General features: G+C 37.5%; 1 protein-coding gene across 1 annotated transcript in view; it reads right to left on the reverse strand.

Annotated features, from left to right (window-relative positions):
- The window catches only part of LOC101256011 (pre-mRNA-processing protein 40A), a 32,853-nt gene extending 19,156 nt beyond the window's left edge, over positions 1-13,697 (reverse strand). Inside the window, exons 1-19 of the mRNA XM_010325127.4 lie at positions 13,567-13,697; positions 13,252-13,304; positions 12,412-12,474; positions 12,006-12,323; positions 11,740-11,883; positions 8,187-8,251; positions 7,920-7,989; positions 3,935-3,987; positions 3,781-3,838; positions 3,354-3,697; positions 3,189-3,258; positions 2,640-2,738; positions 2,490-2,558; positions 2,343-2,420; positions 2,110-2,196; positions 1,536-1,570; positions 1,335-1,440; positions 958-1,038; positions 728-820 (exon numbers count right to left, since the gene is read on the reverse strand). Of these exons, the coding sequence (XP_010323429.1) occupies positions 728-820; positions 958-1,038; positions 1,335-1,440; positions 1,536-1,570; positions 2,110-2,196; positions 2,343-2,420; positions 2,490-2,558; positions 2,640-2,738; positions 3,189-3,258; positions 3,354-3,697; positions 3,781-3,838; positions 3,935-3,987; positions 7,920-7,989; positions 8,187-8,251; positions 11,740-11,883; positions 12,006-12,323; positions 12,412-12,474; positions 13,252-13,284 (1,866 nt within the window). The 5' untranslated portion in view covers positions 13,285-13,304; positions 13,567-13,697. The remainder of the gene's footprint in view (positions 1-727; positions 821-957; positions 1,039-1,334; positions 1,441-1,535; positions 1,571-2,109; positions 2,197-2,342; positions 2,421-2,489; positions 2,559-2,639; positions 2,739-3,188; positions 3,259-3,353; positions 3,698-3,780; positions 3,839-3,934; positions 3,988-7,919; positions 7,990-8,186; positions 8,252-11,739; positions 11,884-12,005; positions 12,324-12,411; positions 12,475-13,251; positions 13,305-13,566) is intronic.
- Positions 13,698-21,921: the final 8,224 nt, after the last annotated feature.

Here is a 21,921-nt window from a genome sequence, read left to right on the forward strand (position 1 = left end):
AAGAAGCTACTAGAAAAGAAATGAAAACCTCAACATAAACTTTAGGGGATCAACTAGTTGTACGTGTACATTTAATTTTCACCTGTGTGAATTCTCCTTTAAGAATTTGATAAAGTTATGCCCCATTTCTCTCTGCATTCCATTCCAGTAACTTCCTGAATTTCCTCTTAGAAAAAAAATTCAGAAGTTGTGCCCTCTTTCTTACTTGAGGGTGGCAAAATGGCGGGTCGAGTCGATATGGGTGGAATGAGTCAGGTAAAAACGGATAAAATATCCGACCAACCCATATTTGATATGGATAAAAAGGGCAACGATAGTATTGATGTCCATATTATCAATTTCTTCTTATTATGTAAGGAAATAAGTACTTCGAGATTACATGTTCATTTTTATTCTTTTTCTCCTTTTAGGGTGTGTTTGATATGAAGGAAAATATTTTCATGTTATCCTAGAAAATATTTTACTGGAAAATGAGTGGTTTTGAGTCGAGATTGGGAGGTCAAAATGTAGGTCTCGAGGTGGAGTGGGAAGTCAGATCCCAGGGCTTGACTTCCTGATTTAAGGGAAGTTTTGAAGAAATTGATTCATGTTTGAACCACTTCTAAGGATGGGATAACCAACCCATTTTGAGTCGAGCAGTTAACCATAAAAATTTTACCCATTTTCTCAACCCTATCTTACTAGACTCGCATTCCATTCAGGTAACTTGCCTGCATAAAAACTTTACCTGGAAAATATCTAAGCGGTCAAGTTTTTCAAGGCGTGAACATCTTTCATCATCTTCCAAAAGATCTTGGACTTTGCGCCACTGTGTATCAACCTGTGGCTCCAAAGAAACAAAGGATGAACTTCAGAGAAAGAAAAGGAACAAAAGGTAAAAGTGATAGAAAGCCCAAACCACCAAATCCACTTCCCTTGGGGAAAGGAGGTGAAGAAAAGCTTAAAAGTAACAAAGACCTTGATAAAGCCACAAGTCTCCAAAAACTGTTTGTACTCCAATCTATTCCGTCGATACTCTTCTTGAGCCTTTGACCTCTCCTGGAATAACAAACCAAATAACGAGAAAAGATATGATTAACAACTTCGCACCATAAAAATTACCAATGTTCAAGGTACAGGATATGTAGGATGCACAGGGTATATTCACATAGAAATTAACCAAACCACGAACTGTTCAAAGAATAAAAAGGTTGCTCTTTCAATTGCTTATCTTTTATTTACATATTCTTTGAGCAAAAATACAGTGGTCACTTCAACAGATTTTATGAATGATTCATGTCTAGATCAAAAATCTGAGCAATGCATTTTCAATAGTGAGAATAGCAAAGGCACACCTTTTTCTGAAGATCCACCAAGTAGTTCCTGAAAAGATCTTCACGATCAGCCTCTCGTTCAACACCCTTGAACCGTTCATCATCCTCAAACATTGTTACTGCCTTACTGGTATCACAAAATCACGAGTCATTAAAAAGGAAAAGTTGTTTCTGTTACTACAGTTAGTAAGTATTAATAAAAGAGAAGCTTTTGTTAACTACCTCCATCTTGTAGATGAAGTGAGTTCCTTGGACTCCTGAAACAGTTAAAGTCAAACCAGGTTAACACTATAATACATAGTTTGCACACCATAAGTGATGTGTGACATGATAGATGCACAAGTGGTAAACAAGTTCTTGACACATTTTCTCTATAGGAAACTTGTCAATTAATCAAGTATCTTTAAAGCAAAGGTATTACAAGGAGTTCTCTCTTTCAAGAAATTGCTGTTAATATGCTTCAATCAATTAATCAATCAACTCTGCCTCAATCCCCCATCAGTTAGGCTTAGCTACATAAGTTCTCTATATCTTTTCATTCTGTTCAGGCCATTATAATCACAAAAGATATGTAGGATAATAAAATGGGACTCTTCTAATGCATAAGAGGAAGGATTATTTTATTGGCAGTTAGGTCAGTGGAAACTTTTTCAATTGTTTTGTGTACACTGTTACTGACAAAAAAGAGTAGAGGTAAGAGCACCAAACCAACATGAAAACTGTACCAGCCTACCAAGAACCACTAAGGAGCACATATTTTTCCTACCAAGAACCACTAAGGAGCACATATTTTTACCTCTAACATCTTTGTGAATTCCTCTTTTGCCTTTCTTTGTCTAAGGCGCCTCTCCTCAGCCTCCTGTTTCTTCCTTTGCATCAAGTACTGTTGGGGAGAAAAGGTACATCAAAACTCAGAAACCAATTGGTGATACTTTAATACTTCCACACTCTAGATTGACAGCATCATGGGAGAGGGAGGGGACGGGGAGGGTGGGGGGTCAATTTAACAATCAAAAACCCAGTGATTACCTCATTAAATGCTTGTTTCCGCTCACCAAGAGTTTTCAGAGCCCCATACCGTTTATCATTGATTATAACTCGCATTGTCTGGTATGATAGTTCACTGTCAGTCACAAGTGCATAGATTTTTAAATTAAGATAGCATGTCCAACTAACCTGCTCCCATGTCCAATCAGATTCAACAGTAGCAGACTCTAATAGAGATTTGAATGCATGTTTAGCCTCCTAAAAAAATATAAAATGAGTCATAGTGGAATATTAAGCATTAAACAAATAAATACTTAGAGGAACATTAAATCACTTTACCTGCTTGGTGGCATATAGAAAAGGTTCTTCATCTGCTGATTTCTCTTCTGCAGGTACCACATTGATCTTCCCAGCAACTGCCATGCCTTTCTTTGCCTCCTGTAAATCACGATTTTAAACAATTAACTTAACAAGACACCAATAATTCATCTCAAAAACTATTACGCACAGGAATCCACAATTTGGCAAAGAGAGGGAGCATTTCCAAGGTATGACAGGGTTCATGTAACTTGTGCTGGAGCCTGGAATTTAGCAGAGGAAATTTGAACAGATATTAGAATGTCAAACTTGGGATCTGTACTTGTGACCTAAAGCAATTCTTGAACCCCTTTTTGCCAACTCCTTGTGTCAAGGGGATTCAATATGACACAAAAGAGGATTTTCGCCTAATAAGCATAGTTCAATTTTCCGACAAAATTCGTTGGCTCTACATATCTCCGACCATACTAGCAGTGGCATGGGGGAAGAAAAGTTAGAAGATTCCTTTTGACGATGCATATGCCAGCACAATCAAATTTCAGATAGAGCTGCTGAAGGAGTTGGCCATACCTCAATATCCTGACTAGAAGCTCCACTTAAAGAACTAGCAACTTGAGGAGATAAATTTTCAATGCCACTCCTAGAGATTGTCAAGATTCATCGTGATATATTAGACTTAAAATTGTGACAGACGATCAAAGCGAAGCCACCATTAGAAAATGATAGGGTCCATACATTTGTGTCTGATAGGCATTAGCTAGAGCAGCAGATCTTGTATTCCCTGAAACAGCAGGTGAAGAGATACCGGCTGAACTTGTCACAGCAAAGCTCACAGTAGGAATGGCTGATGATCCAGATACCACCAAAGGTGGAGTATTAACATCAGAAACAGCAGGCGTAACTGGAACAGGGCTTGAAGGAACTCCAGAAACCGTTGAAGAAGGTGTGGAGCTAACCGGGGTGACAGCAGATGGTTGTTCTGTTGAGGTCACAGCTTCACTGACTTGCACACCAGAATTTGTGCTTGTTCCAGTCTGAACTACTTGACTAGCAACATTTTCAGCGAGTTCACGAGCCAACTGATGATACATACTGATGAATTAGTTCCATAACATATAGAATAAACAGAAATATCCGATAAAGGCAATAATTCTTCATGAACCTTTAGTTCATCAGGCATTGTCCACTTAGACTGCTTGGTTTCTTTGTTGTAGTAATACCTGAAAGATCCAATAACACATAAATCACTAAAACAAAATAAAAAAGCATACTGCAGTAGCCAAGAGAACCAAAATACTTTTACTGGTAAATCTTACTTCCGACCATCGGCAGTTGTGAATTCTTTCCATACAGTCGAAGCATCAGCTCTCTGTTAAAGAACAAAACAAATGCACCACTTAAATGTAAATCTCAAATTAAAAGAGCAGTAATGAACATCTGAACAGCATTGGCAGCCTCCCAAAGTTCCTGCTCCATGCAGTAATGGAGGAATAAACATAAACAAGCCCAGCAACAATGAAAATAAAATTCTATTAGCAATAGGCAAGGCAACATGTTGCATATGCATATAAATTTATACGATAATTAGTGAGGTAAATGTTTTTTATCAAGCATACTTTGTTTATTTTTCCATTTGGATTGAAAAAATAGATGATCATTAGTGAGACAAATGCTACCAGGTGTTATTATTTAAATCTGCCAGCTGCACGCATTTGTTAGATAAAAATAATGATTTGCCACAAATTTTGAGTGATTCCATCAGGAAAGAATCAAACAGACTTAATTAACATCATAAAAGACAGCTAAATATCTCTACAAGGAACACCTCTCTACTGAATATTTTTATCAAGAAAACAAATTAAAGAAACCTTTTATATCTTTTTTAGACATATTTTTACAAGTTGCAGAAAGAGGACATTTAAGCAAAGGAAGAAAAGGCACAAGTTAAAAATTAGGAGGAATTAGCACAAGAAACATACTGTCAATGCAGATTATAAATCCAAAGAAGCCAACTTTGAAACTCAATTGAAGAAAACTGCTGGTGTGCTTAAAGAATAACAGTAGAACATAATGTTAAAAAGAAACACAACATTTGGCCAAACCATATTCTTTTGCTAAAAAGGAAACATCTCAATCCAAGCTTGTCGTTCAGCTACAACTATAGCACTTTATGTTTATCGCACCTTTTTTACATGAATTTAACCATCAATTGTACTTTCCAGTTGTGGCAGTCAATTTAGTATTGATCGTAGCATGAAACTTCTTGTCAAGTCAAAAAGGAAATTTTAACATTAAAATGAATTGAGACACCTGTAAAGATAGTTAAAAGAAACACAAGGAAATTGTTGCAAAATATTCCAAGACAGAGCATGTACACTCCATGTAACATTACATGTGTAGTTGAGGATATGAGAGTAATAGTTGTACCTGTAAAACTAGATAGGTCATAAACATCAAGCAAGTCATGTTCAAGAGAAGACTTGAAATCACAAAGAAACTGAAGTAAACTGGCTTTTGATGGTAATAATCTATGTTGTTCGGACTCCTCGAAAATGTCAATGGATGTGTGTCAGATCCTCCAGAAGTATTAATACAGCATTTTTTAAGGATCCGACACAGGTGTGGCATCATTTAAGTAAAGTCCTAGCAACACGGATGATAATTAGAAATGATCAGATTTTAGATCAAGAAGTAAAGACTAATGAAGCACTTGCGCATTCATACCATTAGACCAAAAAATTCACAGGCAACCTAAACTTTTCCCAGCTTGTAGATTTGACAGACTCTACCTCAGATTCCAATTTGTTAGGTCAGGTAAAGTTTCCACAAATAAAGAGAGGAAAACACATGGAAAAATCTAACTGAACAACTAAATATCTGTCAGCATCATCTCCTCCATATTGGAAAAGACAGTATAAGAGAGAATTTAGTGTCGGATACCAAAAGAAGTTGAGGAAAGGTGACACATGGAGAGACAGCGAAGGCATCCGAAATGAGGCTCACATAGCAGCAACATCTACTTTGCTTGAGTTTGCGAGCAAGGGTGTTCACAAAAAGGCGCAAACTCCACTCATGAAGAAAATGTATGGATGAGGAGAATCAACAACAAAGGCTGACTTGAAGTAAGGGAGTACTTGAAAGAGGAGCTAATTACCTAATTTAAGTACATTAACATAAATAGAGACAACCTAAGATCTCCAAAGAGATCGGGAAAATTAGGCATGTCCAATATGTATTTCTAGATCTGATCAGGAAACTGAAGGAAGTTCATGGCAATCGTCAAAAGATTCGGGAGCCAGGAAAAATAAAAGGGCAAACAACAACCAAATTCAGATAAAGGAGGCAATATTAACTTTGAAACAGACCAACTTCTCCGAAGAGCATCTTCTTTGTGTTTTTCTGACAAAGAGTAAGTGAATCTCAATGTGTTAAGTCCTCTCATAAAATACTGAATTTGATGCAGAATGTCAATAAAACATTTTGCACAATTGATATACAAGCTACTAGACTCCAACTAACAATAAACAAGGTGGTTGCTCCATATAGACTTCTTCCTTGAGATCAACGTGGAGAAAACACTTTTAACGTCCAATTGAGTAAGAGGTCAATGGCGAATGGTAACCATAGATAAAAAAATAAAGGCAGGCATATGCTATATTAGCCATGGGAGAGAACGTATCATCGTAATCTAATCCAAATATCAGAGTACACCCTTTGGCAAAAGTGAACGTAAAACAAATAGAACACAGCTGGAAAACTTGGATCTACCAAAATAGTGTAGCGGTCACGGAGAAATGCTCAAAACTACACAAATCTTATATGAGAAAGTAGTAACAAAAAGATGCACGGTGCTACGCAAATCAATTATGAGAAAGCAGTCACCACCAGAAAGATGGCACGATACTACACAAATCAATTATGAGAAAGTAGTGGAAAGATGGCACAGTGTTATACAAATTAGATATGAGAAAATAGTCACTGAAAAGATGGCACAGTGTTACACAAACACTGACAGATACGGGTTGACACAAAATATACTTAGGGCCTGTTTGGAAAGCCCATCCTCATAATTGGATTTTGTGTAATTGATCAACGTTATTACTAGGTTGTGTAATTACTAGGCTGGTAATTACTACCCTAGTAATTACACCAATTCCAATTATATGGCTGGTTTCTAAACAGACCATAAGAAAGCCGCCAACAATTCACACACGATAACCTATCGGACTGAGTTTTCATCCACTGAATATGGGGTTCATGCATACATCAATTAAACTTCATCCTTGTTACATTAGAAGCGATACCTAAAATTCCTAAAATGTGGCCCTACTTCTGTTTACATAACCATTAGCGAAACGGGTGGCATATATATATGGTCATAGCCGCTGCCCCACCCCCACCCCCCAAAACGGAAGCTCTTTGATTCTCTGCCGGATTCATAGAAGCTTTGATACCATGTGAGAATATTACACAAGAATATTATTAAATTATGTACCTACATTATTACACTGAGATCCTATGTATAGACACTATATTACAATCTTTTTCCAAGTAAGATTGTATGTACTATTCGGCTATTCCTATTCCAAGTGGGTTTCTATATACTATTCCTTTTCCAAGTAGATTTATATATATTCTTCTTGTTCATATTCTTATTCTAACAAAGCTTATGCAATAAAATAAAGAACAATGCTCGGAAGTTCCTCATAAATCAATGAATGTCAACAGGATAAGATAAAAGTAGAATGCTACCTCATCAACAACAAAAATTTAGGATGTTGTGAATTTCCTCCAGAGTGAATACATGGAGGATGTGCAAGTAGTTCGCAACAACACTTCCTACATCTATTAATCTTTCAGTAGTATATTTATGCACTTGCTTAGGATCATGGTTTAAATTGAAATAGGTCAACTTCCAGTTTCGACGGGAAATTTGTAACTACCAACATGTATGACCAATTCCACATAATATCAAGTCACTAAATTGCAACATAAGATGGAATAACAAGTCGTTGCCTGCCTTGAGAAAGTGAAAGCGCCTTCAATTTGAGCACTAATCGCAGTTGTTTATATGTCCATGACTTGCAATGACATCTACAAACCAGTGGAAGAACATGCAAAGAAAAGTAGAATACACATAAAAAGGTTTGAACTATTTAATAACTAGTGCAGTTGTTAACATCCACAAAAAAGGAAACAATATTTGCAGATTTTTGAGGCAAAAGAGAATATGTGCACTCCACCAAACAGTAAGTGAAGACTTCAATTATTAAAACAGCAGCAATTAAGAATATAACTAACCTCTAAAGGTGTCATCAGCTCCAACGGCTTCTCCCAGCTAGATTGCTTTGTATTCTTATTGTAATAATATCTAAAGAAGCAAATTAATTGACTAATCACAGAACTACACTTTAATCCCAAACTAAATGAACAGGGAAAATAGGAAGCATAGCAGAGTTATATCTTAGCACTGCAAGCAGCATAATACGAACTGAGAGATTGTCAAGTAACATGATTTAACTGATAAACGGTAAAGTTCAAAAAAGAATTACCAAAAAAACAACTCACCGTCTCCCATCAGCAGCTTCATACTCTTGCCAGTCAGATGCAGTCTGCTGAGAAGCTGTGCTCGCCTAATTACAGTGCAAATCAGTAAGGTTTACAGATGACAGAATCAAAATCAAGTACTTAGAGAGAGAAAAGTTCAATTTCTAGTTATGGTACTGAAGATCCAGCCTCTATTTGCAATTATAATGAACATGCAGAATACTAAATTCAACATGCATTAGAAAATCTTGCAGTCTTTTTCCATGGCAACTACATTTGAAGTTTGAGACAATTAGTTGAACCGAGACATCCACAATCTCCAAATTGCTAAAATCCATAGAAATGCTCTACATATTTAGTAAGTTATAATCCAGAAAGAGAAATACTGCTTTGAGGTTATGAGGCTACACCCAATAACCTTCAAATTTCTAACATCCAAATAACAGAAATGGTCTACATGTATAGTAAGTTATGATCCAGAAAGAGGATACTGTTTTGAGGATATGAGGCTCTAGAAATATGATTCACTAAATTGATGAAAACATTATGTGAACCTAATGAAAAATGAGCATACCAAAATGATAAGACCTTTCCTACATCAGAGAAAGCAGTAAACGAGAATTCTAAAAGCCTTGCACTCAAGAGTGCGGCTTCGTGGTCAATGAAGTGGGTGGAGAACCTGTTCAAATCACAGTCAAAACAAAAACACTAGGTTTCTTTCCATCTGCTTAAGTCTTGGTTGGAAATTACTCTGTACCTTTATTAATGAGAGATGGCAAGTACCCAATGGAAGATCGACGTGCATGTTAAGTCCAGCCACCACCGTCATCAAAATGATAAGTCAGGGAGGTCATTATTAATGATACCACGTAAGATGGCATCATGAAAGATCTCCTAAAGACCACAAAAACTTCATTGGCACCAATAGAAAGTTAATAGCAGATTGTCATTCAGTTTCCAAAATAATCTTTTCACGTCCTTACTACTCCCTATGTCTCAATGTGTGATACACATCAATTGGAACTCGTGTTTAAGAAAGAACAAAAGACTTTTGAAACTTGTAGACTATAAAAATACACAGATATCTGTATGGCTATATATACTCGTATTATGGATAAAAATTGGAAAGTTTAAAAATTGAATTTATTTCTATATATAAAAAGGTATCATCCTTTTAGGGACAATATAAACGTTCATCAATCAGCTCTCATCTATTTGTATTTCTATGAATTACTTGGGGATAACATAATTTGAAAGCACAAATTCCTAGAGAACCCATTTATCTTTCATCCCCTCATCCCTTCCATCATATTATCATCCTAGGGAGTACAAGAAAGTGCACAATAGAAAATCCTCCCTTGACCATGTGGAATTTACAACAAAGGGTTACTCTTTATCTACTCCCAATAATACAAACTGCTCATCATTTTCTTCCTTAGCCATTGGCCCACCATAGACAGTAAGGCACTAAGGAGATTTGTAACATTAGTTTCTCAATCCCAACTTTCATGGTGGATCAAACTAGGGTTGAGATTAAATTCTTTGAATGAGAATATGCAAGAGAGCTTGACCTTTAATGTGGCGCCTCCTTTTCGTTGTTTCTTTGTTTTTATTAAATAAATTATTATTTACAAACTTTGTGTGGGGAAAAATAGTTTTCGTGCAGGCCACAACCATTTACAGTGTTTATAATCTTTGGTATGTGCTTCCAAAATTGGGAGGGGGGAATGAGCAACTCAGACGCTATAGAGCCTTCACCCTTGTTGCTCTTAGTTTGAGGAAGTGACCATAGATCCACATCAGAGAATGCAGACTAAGAAATTAATACTCAAGGTTCAATTTTGGAAACACATATCAAATTTCAGGCTTGCCACAAAACTCACTGATTCTGTTTAAGAAATCACTAGTAACTTGGTTTACTATTTCTTCATAGTTGTGATTTGACTTCCACGTCTTCAAATGATAATCTTATGCCCAAAATATCAGAACAAGTTGAAATAAGCATTAGTACCAAGCATGTATTATACTTTTTCAAAAATAACAGTGGTATCAAGGTCGGCTTCCAGCACCTTGAGTGGCCCACCTTGTACCAGCCCTCTCACCAGCGTAGGTATCAAGTGACAGTGCCTACCAGAGCTTACAAATGTCGGAATAAGTCATTTAGCATTTTTTTTCATTGCTGGGTGGAGCCCCATCTCCTAGGATTGAACCACTTCATTGACCACTGCCCACCAAGTCAACATGCACTAGACTTGGTAATAGATTTGCACAAAGTAATAGTTCCACTCCTTTTGGCAGGTTTTATCCTATGTTGTTTCACATGTGGTTCATTCCTATTGTTATATACAATGGTTTTCCACCAATGTCTGAGTGTACAAGTCTAATCCAATTAAAGATGAGGACAACACGCATGACGCACCACATACAAATAGATGGTTAGGAAGAAACAACCACTAATAGCATTTGCAATGCTTCATTCCAATTAATAAACATGCAACAGTGCACTAAGCCTTCTTCAAGAAAAAGTTCATTCTTATCAATACAGAGTTTTCTTTCAACATTGTGCTTATCTATCAAAAATCCCATATTATCTTAATATTTTAATTGTCATTAGTACGATACTTCACACCTCGCATACTTGCAGCACCTCTCACCTATCTGAATAACAACTTACTCTTCAAAGCTAATAAGTGTGGAAAATGGAAGAAAAGAACATGTTCTTTACCACTAAAAATGTAACATAAGAAAGACCCTTATTTGCTCATTTATTTTATTAAATATGGTTCTAACAAGATTCATCAAGTTATACGCTTAGGTCAAAATTTTCCAAAGAGTGATTTCCAGTCATAGTGGAATCTCAATTATCCAGCTGTGGTTTTAATTTTGGATGCCAATAATAGCATAGTTGCTTAGATTCCCTTCCTCTAAAGTATTAGGTCTTGGCTTTGAATAGGAAATACTTTGAAGATCTCCTATCAAGTAACAAGTGAAGAAATGCATAAAGATCTCATCTTACTCAGATTCAGCATTTAATACATCACTGAGAAATAATGCTTGATAACAATATGCATCAACATAAAAGGACTTATAAGACAATAGGCTTCCACCAGATTGCAGACAGAGACTCCACCATTGTAAGTTTAAACAAGGGAAAAACATTAGCAAATGTGTTTTTGGATGATTTGGCTACCAGTTAAAGACTGTTCCAGGAAAAAGATGATACAACTATTAATAATCCATGAATATGCTGCATAAACATTTTCCACGTAAATCTATTGATACCCACAAACTGGGAACACCTTCTACGCTGCAAATACAGAAATTGACAACTTATACCAATATGCAGATCATAAAAGAACTTGTTCTGCACAGTGTTAGCAATGGTAAAGAACAGGATAAAGATAAAACGTTCATCAGTACAAACATAGCCAGAATCTTGGGCTGACCTAAAAGAGAAGAAGAACAGATAAACAGCAAAATCTTGCACAAATATGGTAATTCAGAAGTCCACATATTAGGTCTCAATTGAGTAATGTTGAAAGAATTTTCAAATAGGTACAAGAAAGAAGCATACCGGAACTGCTGGAGCTACAGCTAACAATTGGTGACTACTCGGGGGAGTAGGGTCACCCACTGGTGTGGTTTGACTTCCAGATGACAACCAAGGCTGTCCCCCCGCAGGGAAAGTAGGACCATGCATTTGGGAAGAAGATTGAACCTGAGAAGGCAAGTTCAGTCCAGTTCATATCTGGGCAAAGGGAGGTGGTGGGTGCATACTAAAGAAAAAATAACAATAGAAAAAAGAACAAACAATTCAAGGAACCTAGTGCTATTTCTTACTGTATATGATGATGAGAATGGATTTCCAGCACCACTAACACCAGGCATGTGACTATTCAAAGGGGGATTGACTTGTTGGGGCTGTGAAATACTTGATTGGTTATATGACATTTGAATTGCCTGAGATGACGGTGTTCCATGACCTGGCTGGCCAGGTCTTGGGGGAAACTGCTGCATTGTTTGAGAAAACTGGGGTATTTGACCTTGACCAGGAGGCATTCCAGCATTTGGTGTTTGTCCAACAGGGCGATATTGTGGAGAGGCTGAAATTGGTGGAGCAAAATGCTGGCCTTGCTGTGTTGATAGAGCAGGTCGAAACTATGACAACAGACGCATGATGCACTTATGATAAGTTTTCAAAGGTAACAGATAAATAATTTTCATAAAAGCAAGATGCGTAGCTTACTTGCATAGGAAATGAACCAAAACCTTGAGGTGGTGTGGATCCAACTGAAGGAGGCCAAAGAGGCTGTAATAGGAATATCAAGATCAGAAGACTAATAAGAATGAATAACATTTTACATGTCTAGCATGCTAGTCACAAAGGTTAGGATGATGTGCAATTAGTGATATCCGACCATCTGAGAATGTTACAGTAAGCACAGGATACCAGATATTCTTAAAATGGTAATCACTTAAAATTAGCGAGCCACATTTTAGAAGGCCCCTTCGGCCTCAAGCTGACAGTTGAGGAATGCTCAAGTTCATCTGTTTTTACATTGCTCCTTCACCACACAAATCTAGCATCTCATTCAAAATATCACGGGGGTTATCGGGGGCATGCATATGAAAGATCTGGGAAAGGACACTAAAAATATGGAACCAATGTCTGCTGCTATCTGAGGGTGTATTTAGAAGGAAAGAAACTCAAGAATTTGTTTGAGCAAAATGGAATAAATAAGTACAAAGTAGAGATGACTGGTTTTCTATGTCGTTGGCAATAGCTAATGACATAGAAGCCATAATTGACTTTTTCAGTTCATTGTGTAATCTGTAATGAGACTTTTCTCTGTAAATACTTTGCAACAATTATCTGCACCTTAATACAACAACTTTACCAATCAACAAATATTCCAATTCCAATTCTTCTGATTTCTCCATTTTTCTCATTTCTTTTTAAGTGATTCGGTTTGACAGTAAAAATAAATCATAGTTCCCTTCCAGATGATAATCAGCAATCCACACTCTTTTCAACACAACAATTGTCTGTGTGTTTCAAGAAAGGCAATACAGTCAAAGAAATTACCTGTGGACCAGACGGTGGAGGATTACTGGCCATGTCTGCACAAAAACAAGTATCTGCACATTACAAATACATGATTAGCAAATGCAATATCAAATACTCACATTATTCAGAGTATACAGAAACCACATATGCATTATACAAATATTTTTATGTCAAAATAAAATTTGTGCGATGATTAACCGAAAGAAAAACAGCAGCAAACTGAATAAGCAGTAATCTTTAAAAAGGGAAACGAAATTCTAATAAATTCAGCGAATCGGGGGACTGAAAATGCGAAATAGGCTCAGCGATAGAAGATGTTGATAAAGAATTTACCTGGAGAGAAAATTCTCCTTCCGAACAGAGGGGAAAAAATGACGAGAGAACTGCAAAAACCGAATATAAACCCTAGCGAGCGGAATTGGCTCCAACTCAATGCGACAAATGCTAGTCCAACAACTACTACTTTTCTTTTAATTTAATTAACGGGGAATTCGGTCGGTCTTTAAAATAAATATTAAAGAATTATTTATTTAAAATGATTATATAGCTTTTTTTATTTTCAAACGTAATATTATCGCTTTATTTTTTATTTATATATTAATTATGAAAATCGTTTTGAGATGAGGATTGAAATAAAACTTAACAAATTTAACATCTAATATATTATATGAAGGATAGTACATTATTAATCAATACGTCAAATGTCAATATATATTTTCTTAATAATTTTTTTGTTTGGACAGGTAGTTAATATGTCACTTTCTACATTTTATTGGAATATCAATGAGTTTGAATCTTTATATTACATATACTCCGATGTACTTTTTTTCTTGAGTATATAAGAATTATATTATAAAGTAACTGAAAAATACTAATAAAATACATCTACACATCTTATTATTCTTTTTCAAATTGATATGATAAAACTCCTTTAAATATTTCGTTTTTCAATCGTTGTAGCGAAATTCCTTGTCGGGTAAGTTTCGACCCGCACGATGCGTTGAGGTGCAGCAGTTGACTGGACATCTAGGGGCAAAGCACTATTTCGGTGTCATCCTGGACTTGAACCAGAGACCTCGCCCGTGAAGTAAATCATCGCACCTACGGTCCAATCAATTGGGAGAGAATCAATAAATTCCTTTTCGGGAGCGATTCATCCTTCCCGAACACAGCATACAACTCTCTGTTTTGTTCTTTTTTCAAATATACAATTTAAATTTGTATGATTTTTGCATGAATCACATCTATTAGTATTTTAGATTCTTTAGTTGCATTTATATCAAAGATAATTGTTATCATTTGTCAAATTTGTTTTCTAAGAATGTTATCCAAAATGTTACGCTATTATTAAGTTTCAATATATTCAACCTCGAATGAGAAAATATTTTTAAAAAAAAAATTATTAACTCGTTTACTATATTTTAATCTATATATTTTATATGAAATATAAAGAGAAATAGATTCATAGAAACTATGTAAAAATATTTGACAGATAATAAACCTCTTCACATATTATGTGTATAGAATAATAAAATTCAAAAGTTAATTAAATTGAATACTCTAATAATATGTTTTCATTTCAAATATACTTTTTGCGTTCTCTAATCAATAATTGCACCTCTTTCTATATAAAATTAATACATGAACAACCTAAGATATATACTCATTACTTAGTATATTAAAATAATTTAAAACTTTAATCATAATTTTATGTTTATTTAATCATACTCATATGAAAAGTTTTGTATACAAATTTTTGTGTTTATTTTTAAAAAAATATATTAAAAATCAAGTCAACTTATTTAGTCATTTGTATTCATCTTTTATTTAAAATTTTCAAAAGATACATATTTAACAAAAATAAATTAATTTATCAAATGCATGAATAATTTTTTTAGAATATATGTTTGTCCTATTTTTAAATTATAAAATGTATATTAAATATTTATATTCACTATTTTATTTATTTTGATCTATATTTAATTATACTTCAAAAGAGTTACAAAATATGATTTTCATAGTATATAAAATACAAGTATTTAACATTACAAAATATTTGCATGGAGCGCAATTGACATATAAGTAAACCAAAACAAAAAGAGAACAATTTTGAATAAAAAATTTACAAATCTTCAATTATGGGATCAATATTTTCATTTATTAGATTTTGTTTTTCAATTACTTCTAATAAAACATGAAATAAAAAATAGATAAACTAAAGTGGGATTAAAAAACAATAAATAAAATAACAAAAACATGATTCATCAAATTATACTATTTTTTTTTCAATTGTTATTTTTTATTTTGGCAAATAAATTAAATATCTTCTCTCTCTCTATCTATCTCTCTCTCTCTCTCTCTCTCTCTCTCTCTCTCTCTCTATATATATATATATATATATATATATGCCCCGGCTAACTCCGTGCCAGCAGCCGCGGTAAGAACACAAGGAAATGCGGGCAGGGTAGAGCTCGGCAGAGGGTTCGAGAATAGGGTAGGGTCCTGTCCTTAAGATCCTTTTCTCGAATTGGTCCATTTCGAGTTGGCCCATTCCCCTTCGACCGGTTATATATATATATATCTGTAACGACCTGTTTAGTCGTTTTGAGCAGCAGATTTTATTTCTGGAAAAACAGGCTGAGACGACGGAACCCACGACGGAACGTCATGGGCACGACGGACCGTCGAGGGTGTCTCGTCCCAAAACACTTAGAAATTCTGAAATTTGGGTGCTGAAATCGACTCTCTGAACTCTGTGACGGACCTGCAGGACGGACCGTCACAGGCACGACGAACCGTCGTGATCCACCGTTTCAAAACACTTCAACTCTTGAGAATTTGGTACAGGGAACGATTCTCTGAACATCGTGACGGAAGTGCAGGACGGACCATCGTAGGTACGACGGGCCGTCACAGACTCCTTAAGAAAATCGAGTCTCTGACGAACCTGCATGACGGACCGTCGCAGGCGCGACGGGCCGTCACAGGTTGCGTAATCCCAGTCGGAGTCGGATTTCTGGTTAAGTTTTAAAGGGGCGTTTTGGACTATTCCTGCTATAATTATATATTTCGTGGGTCTATATTAATAACTCAATTTCTTCGGGGATAAAAGAGGTAACCTTGAGTTAAATTGTGGGTTATTATTGTCATCTTTTACACTTAATTACATGTTAATTAGGGTAAAAGAAGGAGGGTTTGAATAAGAAAAGAATAGAAAGAACAAGGGAAAGAGAGAGAGGATCGAACAGGGAGAAAAGAAAAACACAAGGCTTTGGGAAATTCTTGCTTGATCACTAATCTTCGGTGGAGGTAGGTTATGGTTTTCATGATATTCGTAGTAAACTCTTAATAGCGAATGATATGTGTTAGTAGTATTGTGAACCTTCTATATGCTTAATTGTATGCTTGCATGAATGATGTGATTATGTAATTATGAATAAATAGGCATGATGAAACTATTGAATCCCAAATCTTGAAAAGAAACTCTAATCTACTTTGTTAATGATGATGCCTTGGTATAAAAGAAGGCTTGATGAATGAAAGTAGTGAGATTAGGGGATCGGGTGCCACGTTCCGGTACCAGGATAGTATATGAGGATCGGAGTGTCACGTTCCGACACCAGGATAGTATATGGATGGGGTGCCACGTTGCGGTACCAGGATAGAATATGGATCGGGTGTCACGTTCCGACACCAGGATAGAATATGGATCGGGTGCCACGTTTCGGTACCAGGATAAAATATGGATCGGGTGTCACGTTCCGACACCAGGATAGAATATGGATCGGGTGCCACGTTCCGGTACCAGGATAGTATATGAGGATCGGAGTGTCACGTTCCGACACCAGGATAGTATATTGAGGAGCGGAGTGTCACGTACCGACACGAGGGGAATAAAGATAATGAATTTTGAAAGATGTTAATATATTCAATCTAATGAACCTAATTCCCAAATGAGTATGATGAGGAGGCGTGAGTCCTCATTGATGTGCTTGGTGTTGTAACCAAGGGTTATGATAACTGTAAATGCTGCATGCTAAGGATATTAGTTGATTTTATGATATTGCTTAATATATACTGTTTTCTATTTTGAGTTGGCCGATGATATCTACCCAGTACCCCTGTTTTGTACTGACCCCTACTTTTATGTTTTCTTCTTTGTTATTTGTGGAGTGCAGCAAACGTGCCGTCGTCTTCAACTCAACAGTAATTCAAGCCAGCCTTTACTACACCGGAAATTCAGGGTGAGCTAATGCTTCTAGCTTGGACTGGATCTTCTTCTTCAAGTCTTGATGCCTTGAACTTCCGGCATGGACTAGCTTTTACTTGTTTTAGCTTTTAGAATACTCTTAGTTTAGTAATTGATCATAGATGTTTTTGTGATGATGACTTCCAGATTTTGGGGAATAATAGATGTTGAATTTTAGAAGTTAATGAATTGGTTTTATTTAATGAGTTTGAGTCTTCCGCATTATTTACTGTTGATATTATATTGAAATGTTAGAGTTTAGATTGGTTGGTTCGCTCACATAGGAGGGTAAGTGTGGGTGCCAGTCACGGTCCGAATTTGGGTCGTGACAAACTTGGTATCAGAGCATTAGGTTCGTTGGTCTCATCACACAAGAACGAGTCTAGTAGAGTCTTAAGGAATGGTAGGGGGACGCCTTTACTTTTCTTTGAGAGGCTATAAAACTTTAGGAAAATTCCATTCTTTCTTTCTTCTTTCGTGCTATTACTTGGGTCCAATTGGTATCTAGGTGATACAAATTGCTATCTGACCATCTTCACTCTATTTCGCAGATGGTTAGAACTAGAGCAACGACTATGCCAACACCAACACCAGCACCAGCGGAACAGGGTGCGTCTGAGCTAGCCACTGGGGCTGTAGCTCGAGGAAGAGCAGCGGCAAGAGGCCGTGGTAGAGGTCGTGGGAGGACGTCCTCTAGGGGAAGAGGACGAGCACCTAGTCCATCTGATACTAGGGCAGTGACTCCTCCACCGACTGAGGAAGTAGTAAGAGAGGGTGAGGAAGGGGAAAATGAACAAGTGCAGAATGAGGGATTGCCACCCCAACCTACCCCAGAGATGATCAATCAGGTTCTCGCCTATCTCAGTGGGTTGTCTGATCAAGGTCAGGCACCTCCAGTGTTTTCTGCACCAACACCTCCGGTTTCAGAGGTACAACATGCAACCACTATGTCTCCTCGTATGAATGCCTCATTGGACATGGGCACGTTTCCACGTCTGACTACTGGGCCTATAATGACAAATGATCACCATGAACTTTTCAGTAAGTTCTTGAAATTGAAACCTCCAGTCTTCAAGGGTGCTGAATCTGAGGATGCTTACGATTTTCTGGTTGACTGTCATGAGCTACTACACAAGATGGGTATAGTAGAACGGTTTGGTGTTGAGTTCGTGACTTATCAGTTCCAAGGAAACGCCAAAATATGGTGGCGGTCACATGTTGAGTGTCAACCAACAGAGGCTCCACCTATGACTTGGGCATCATTCTCTAGCTTGTTTATGGAGAAGTATATCCCCCCGAATTTTGAGGGATAGGAAAAGGGATGAGTTCTTGAGCCTAGAGCAAGGTAGGATGTCGGTCAATGCATATGAGGCTAAGTTTCGTGCACTATCCAGATATGCCACCCAACTATGTTTCAGTCCACAAGAGCGGATTCACCGTTTTGTGAAGGGGTTGAGATCAGAGTTGCGGATTTCAGCTTTACAGGTAGCGGCTACAGCGAAATCTTTTCAAGAAGTGGTAGACTTCGTAATAGAGGTAGAGGGAGTGAAGCCAGATGACTTCGCCATGGCAACTACATCAAAAAGGTTTCGAAAGGGAGGTGAGTTTAATGGTTCTTACTCTAGAGGACAGGGTTCAGGATGTTACTCAGTCCGACCAATTCAGTCTTCACTACAGACTGTAGTTGGGGGTCCATCTCAGACCGGTCAACACTTCTCTGAGAGACCTATGCTTGAACCCAGAGAGTGTTATGGATGTGGGGAGATCGGACACATTAAGAGGTATTGTCCAAAACAGAGTTACAGACCTCCAAATGTTAGAGGTAGAAGTGGTTATGGAAGAGGTCGTCATTCTGGAGGACGCGGTGGTCGAAGTAATGGTGGTCACCAAAACGGTCGGGGTGATGGGCAAACTAGAGCCACTACATCACAACATGGTAGGGTCAACGGACAAACAAACGAAAGGGCCCATTGTTACGCTTTCCTTGGGCGGTCAGAAGCGGAGACATCGGATGCTGTCATCACAGGTAATCTTTCGGTTTGTGATTGCATGGCTTCTGTATTGTTTGATCCTGGATCCACATTTTCTTATGTATCTTCTTCATTTGCTAATGGTCTAAATTTACCTTGTGAATTACTTGACATACCTATTCGTGTTTCTACTCCGGTGGGTGAGTCTGTGATAGTTGAAAAAGTATATAGGTCTTGTTTGGTGAATTTTGTGGGGAGCAACACTTATGTAGATTTGGTTATCTTAGAAATGGTTGATTTTGATGTAATTCTGGGTATGACTTGGCTTTCTCCAAATTTTGCAATCTTGGATTGTAATGCTAAAACGGTGACGTTAGCCAAGCCTGGGACAGATCCGTTAGTGTGGGAGGGTGACTACACTTCCAACCCGGTGCGTATCATCTCCTTTCTTCGTGCTAAGAAAATGGTTAGTAACGGGTGTTTAGCTTCTTGGCACATCTCAAGGATGACACTACCCAAGTACCCTCGATTGAGTCGGTTTCGGTGGTCCGTGAGTTTCTGGATGTGTTCCCTGCAGATCTTCCTGGTATGCCACCAGATAGGGATATTGACTTCTGTATTGATCTTGAACCGGGTACTCGCCCCATTTCTATACCCCCTTATAGAATGGCTCCCGCGGAGTTAAGAGAGTTAAAAGCCCAACTTCAAGAGTTGTTGAGCAAAGGCTTCATTAGACCAAGTGCATCCCCTTGGGGTGCTCCAGTGTTATTTGTGAAGAAGAAGGATGGGAGTTTTCGGATGTGCATAGACTACCGACAGTTGAACAAGGTAACCATAAAGAACAAGTATCCTCTTCCTCGCATTGATGACTTGTTCGATCAGTTACAAGGTGTTTGTATCTTCTCTAAGATTGACTTGAGATCTGGTTATCATCAATTGAAAATACGGGCAACGGATGTGCCAAAGACCGCTTTTAGAACTAGGTATGGGCATTACGAATTTGTGGTGATGTCTTTTGGTCTTACGAATGCCCCTGCTGCGTTCATGAGCTTGATGAACGGGATTTTTAAGCCATATTTGGACCTCTTCGTGATTGTATTTATTGATGATATATTGGTATACTCAAAGAGCAAGAAGGAACATGAAGAGCATTTGAGAATGGTATTGGAAATGTTGAGGGAGAAAAAGCTTTATGCCAAGTTCTCTAAGTGTGAGTTTTGGCTAGATGTAGTGTCCTTCTTGGGGCACGTGGTTTCTAAGGAAGGAGTGATGGTGGATCCTTCTAAGATTGAGACAGTGAAGAATTGGGAAGACCCACTAATGTGTCAGAAATAAGGAGCTTTGTTGGGTTAGCTAGCTACTACCGCCGATTTGTCAAGGGATTCTCTTCTATTGCTTCCCAATTGACGAACTTGACTAAGCAGAATGTTCCATTTGTATGGTCAGACGAATGTGAGGAAAGCTTTCAGAAGCTCAAGACTTTGTTGACTACCGCACCTATCCTTACCTTGCCAGTAGAGGGTAAGAACTTCATTGTTTATTGTGATGCATCCTATTCTGGTTTGGGTGTAGTACTAATGCAAGAGAAGAGTGTGATTGCTTATGCTTCAAGGCAATTAAAGGTGCATGAACGTAACTATCCGACCCACGATTTGGAATTGGCTGCGGTGGTGTTTGCATTAAAGCAATGGAGACACTATTTATATGGGGTTAAGTGTGAGGTCTACACGGATCATCGTAGCCTTCAGTATGTCTTTACTCAAAAAGATTTGAACTTAAGACAGAGGAGATGGATGGAGTTACTAAAGGACTACGATATCACTATCTTGTATCATCCGGGAAAAGCGAATGTTGTGGCAGATGCTTTAAGTAGAAAAGCGGGAAGCATGGGAAGTCTAGCCCACTAGCATGTTTCTAGACGTCCATTGGCTAGAGAGGTTCAGACTCTAGCTAACGACTTCATGAGGTTAGAAGTAAATGAGAAGGGAGGATTGTTGGCTAGTGTGGAGTCAAGATCTTCTTTTCTTGACAAAATTAAGGGAAAACAGTTTGATGATGAGAAACTAAGGCGAATCCAAGATAAAGTATTGCGAGGGGAGGCTAAGGAAGCACAAATCGATGAGGAAGGTGTTTTGAGAATCAAGGGAAGGGTATGTGTACCCCGCGTCGATGATTTGATCAATACTATTCTGACAGAGGCTCATAGTTCAAGGTATTCGATACATCCGGGTGCAACCAAGATGTACTGTGACCTACAACAACACTTTTGGTGGAGTAGAATGAAGCGTGATATTGTTGACTTTATTGCCAAGTGTCCAAACTGTCAACAAGTAAAGTATGAACACCAAAGGCCCGGAGGAACACTTCAGAGAATGCCCATTCCGGAATGGAAGTGGGAAAGAATTGCAATGGACTTTGTGGTTGGTCTTCCAAGGACAATGGGTAAGTATGACTCCATTTGGGTGATTG

This window comes from Solanum lycopersicum, chromosome 7 (genome assembly GCF_036512215.1).
Source record: "Solanum lycopersicum chromosome 7, SLM_r2.1".
In the NCBI taxonomy this organism is placed as follows: Eukaryota; Viridiplantae; Streptophyta; class Magnoliopsida; order Solanales; family Solanaceae; genus Solanum; species Solanum lycopersicum.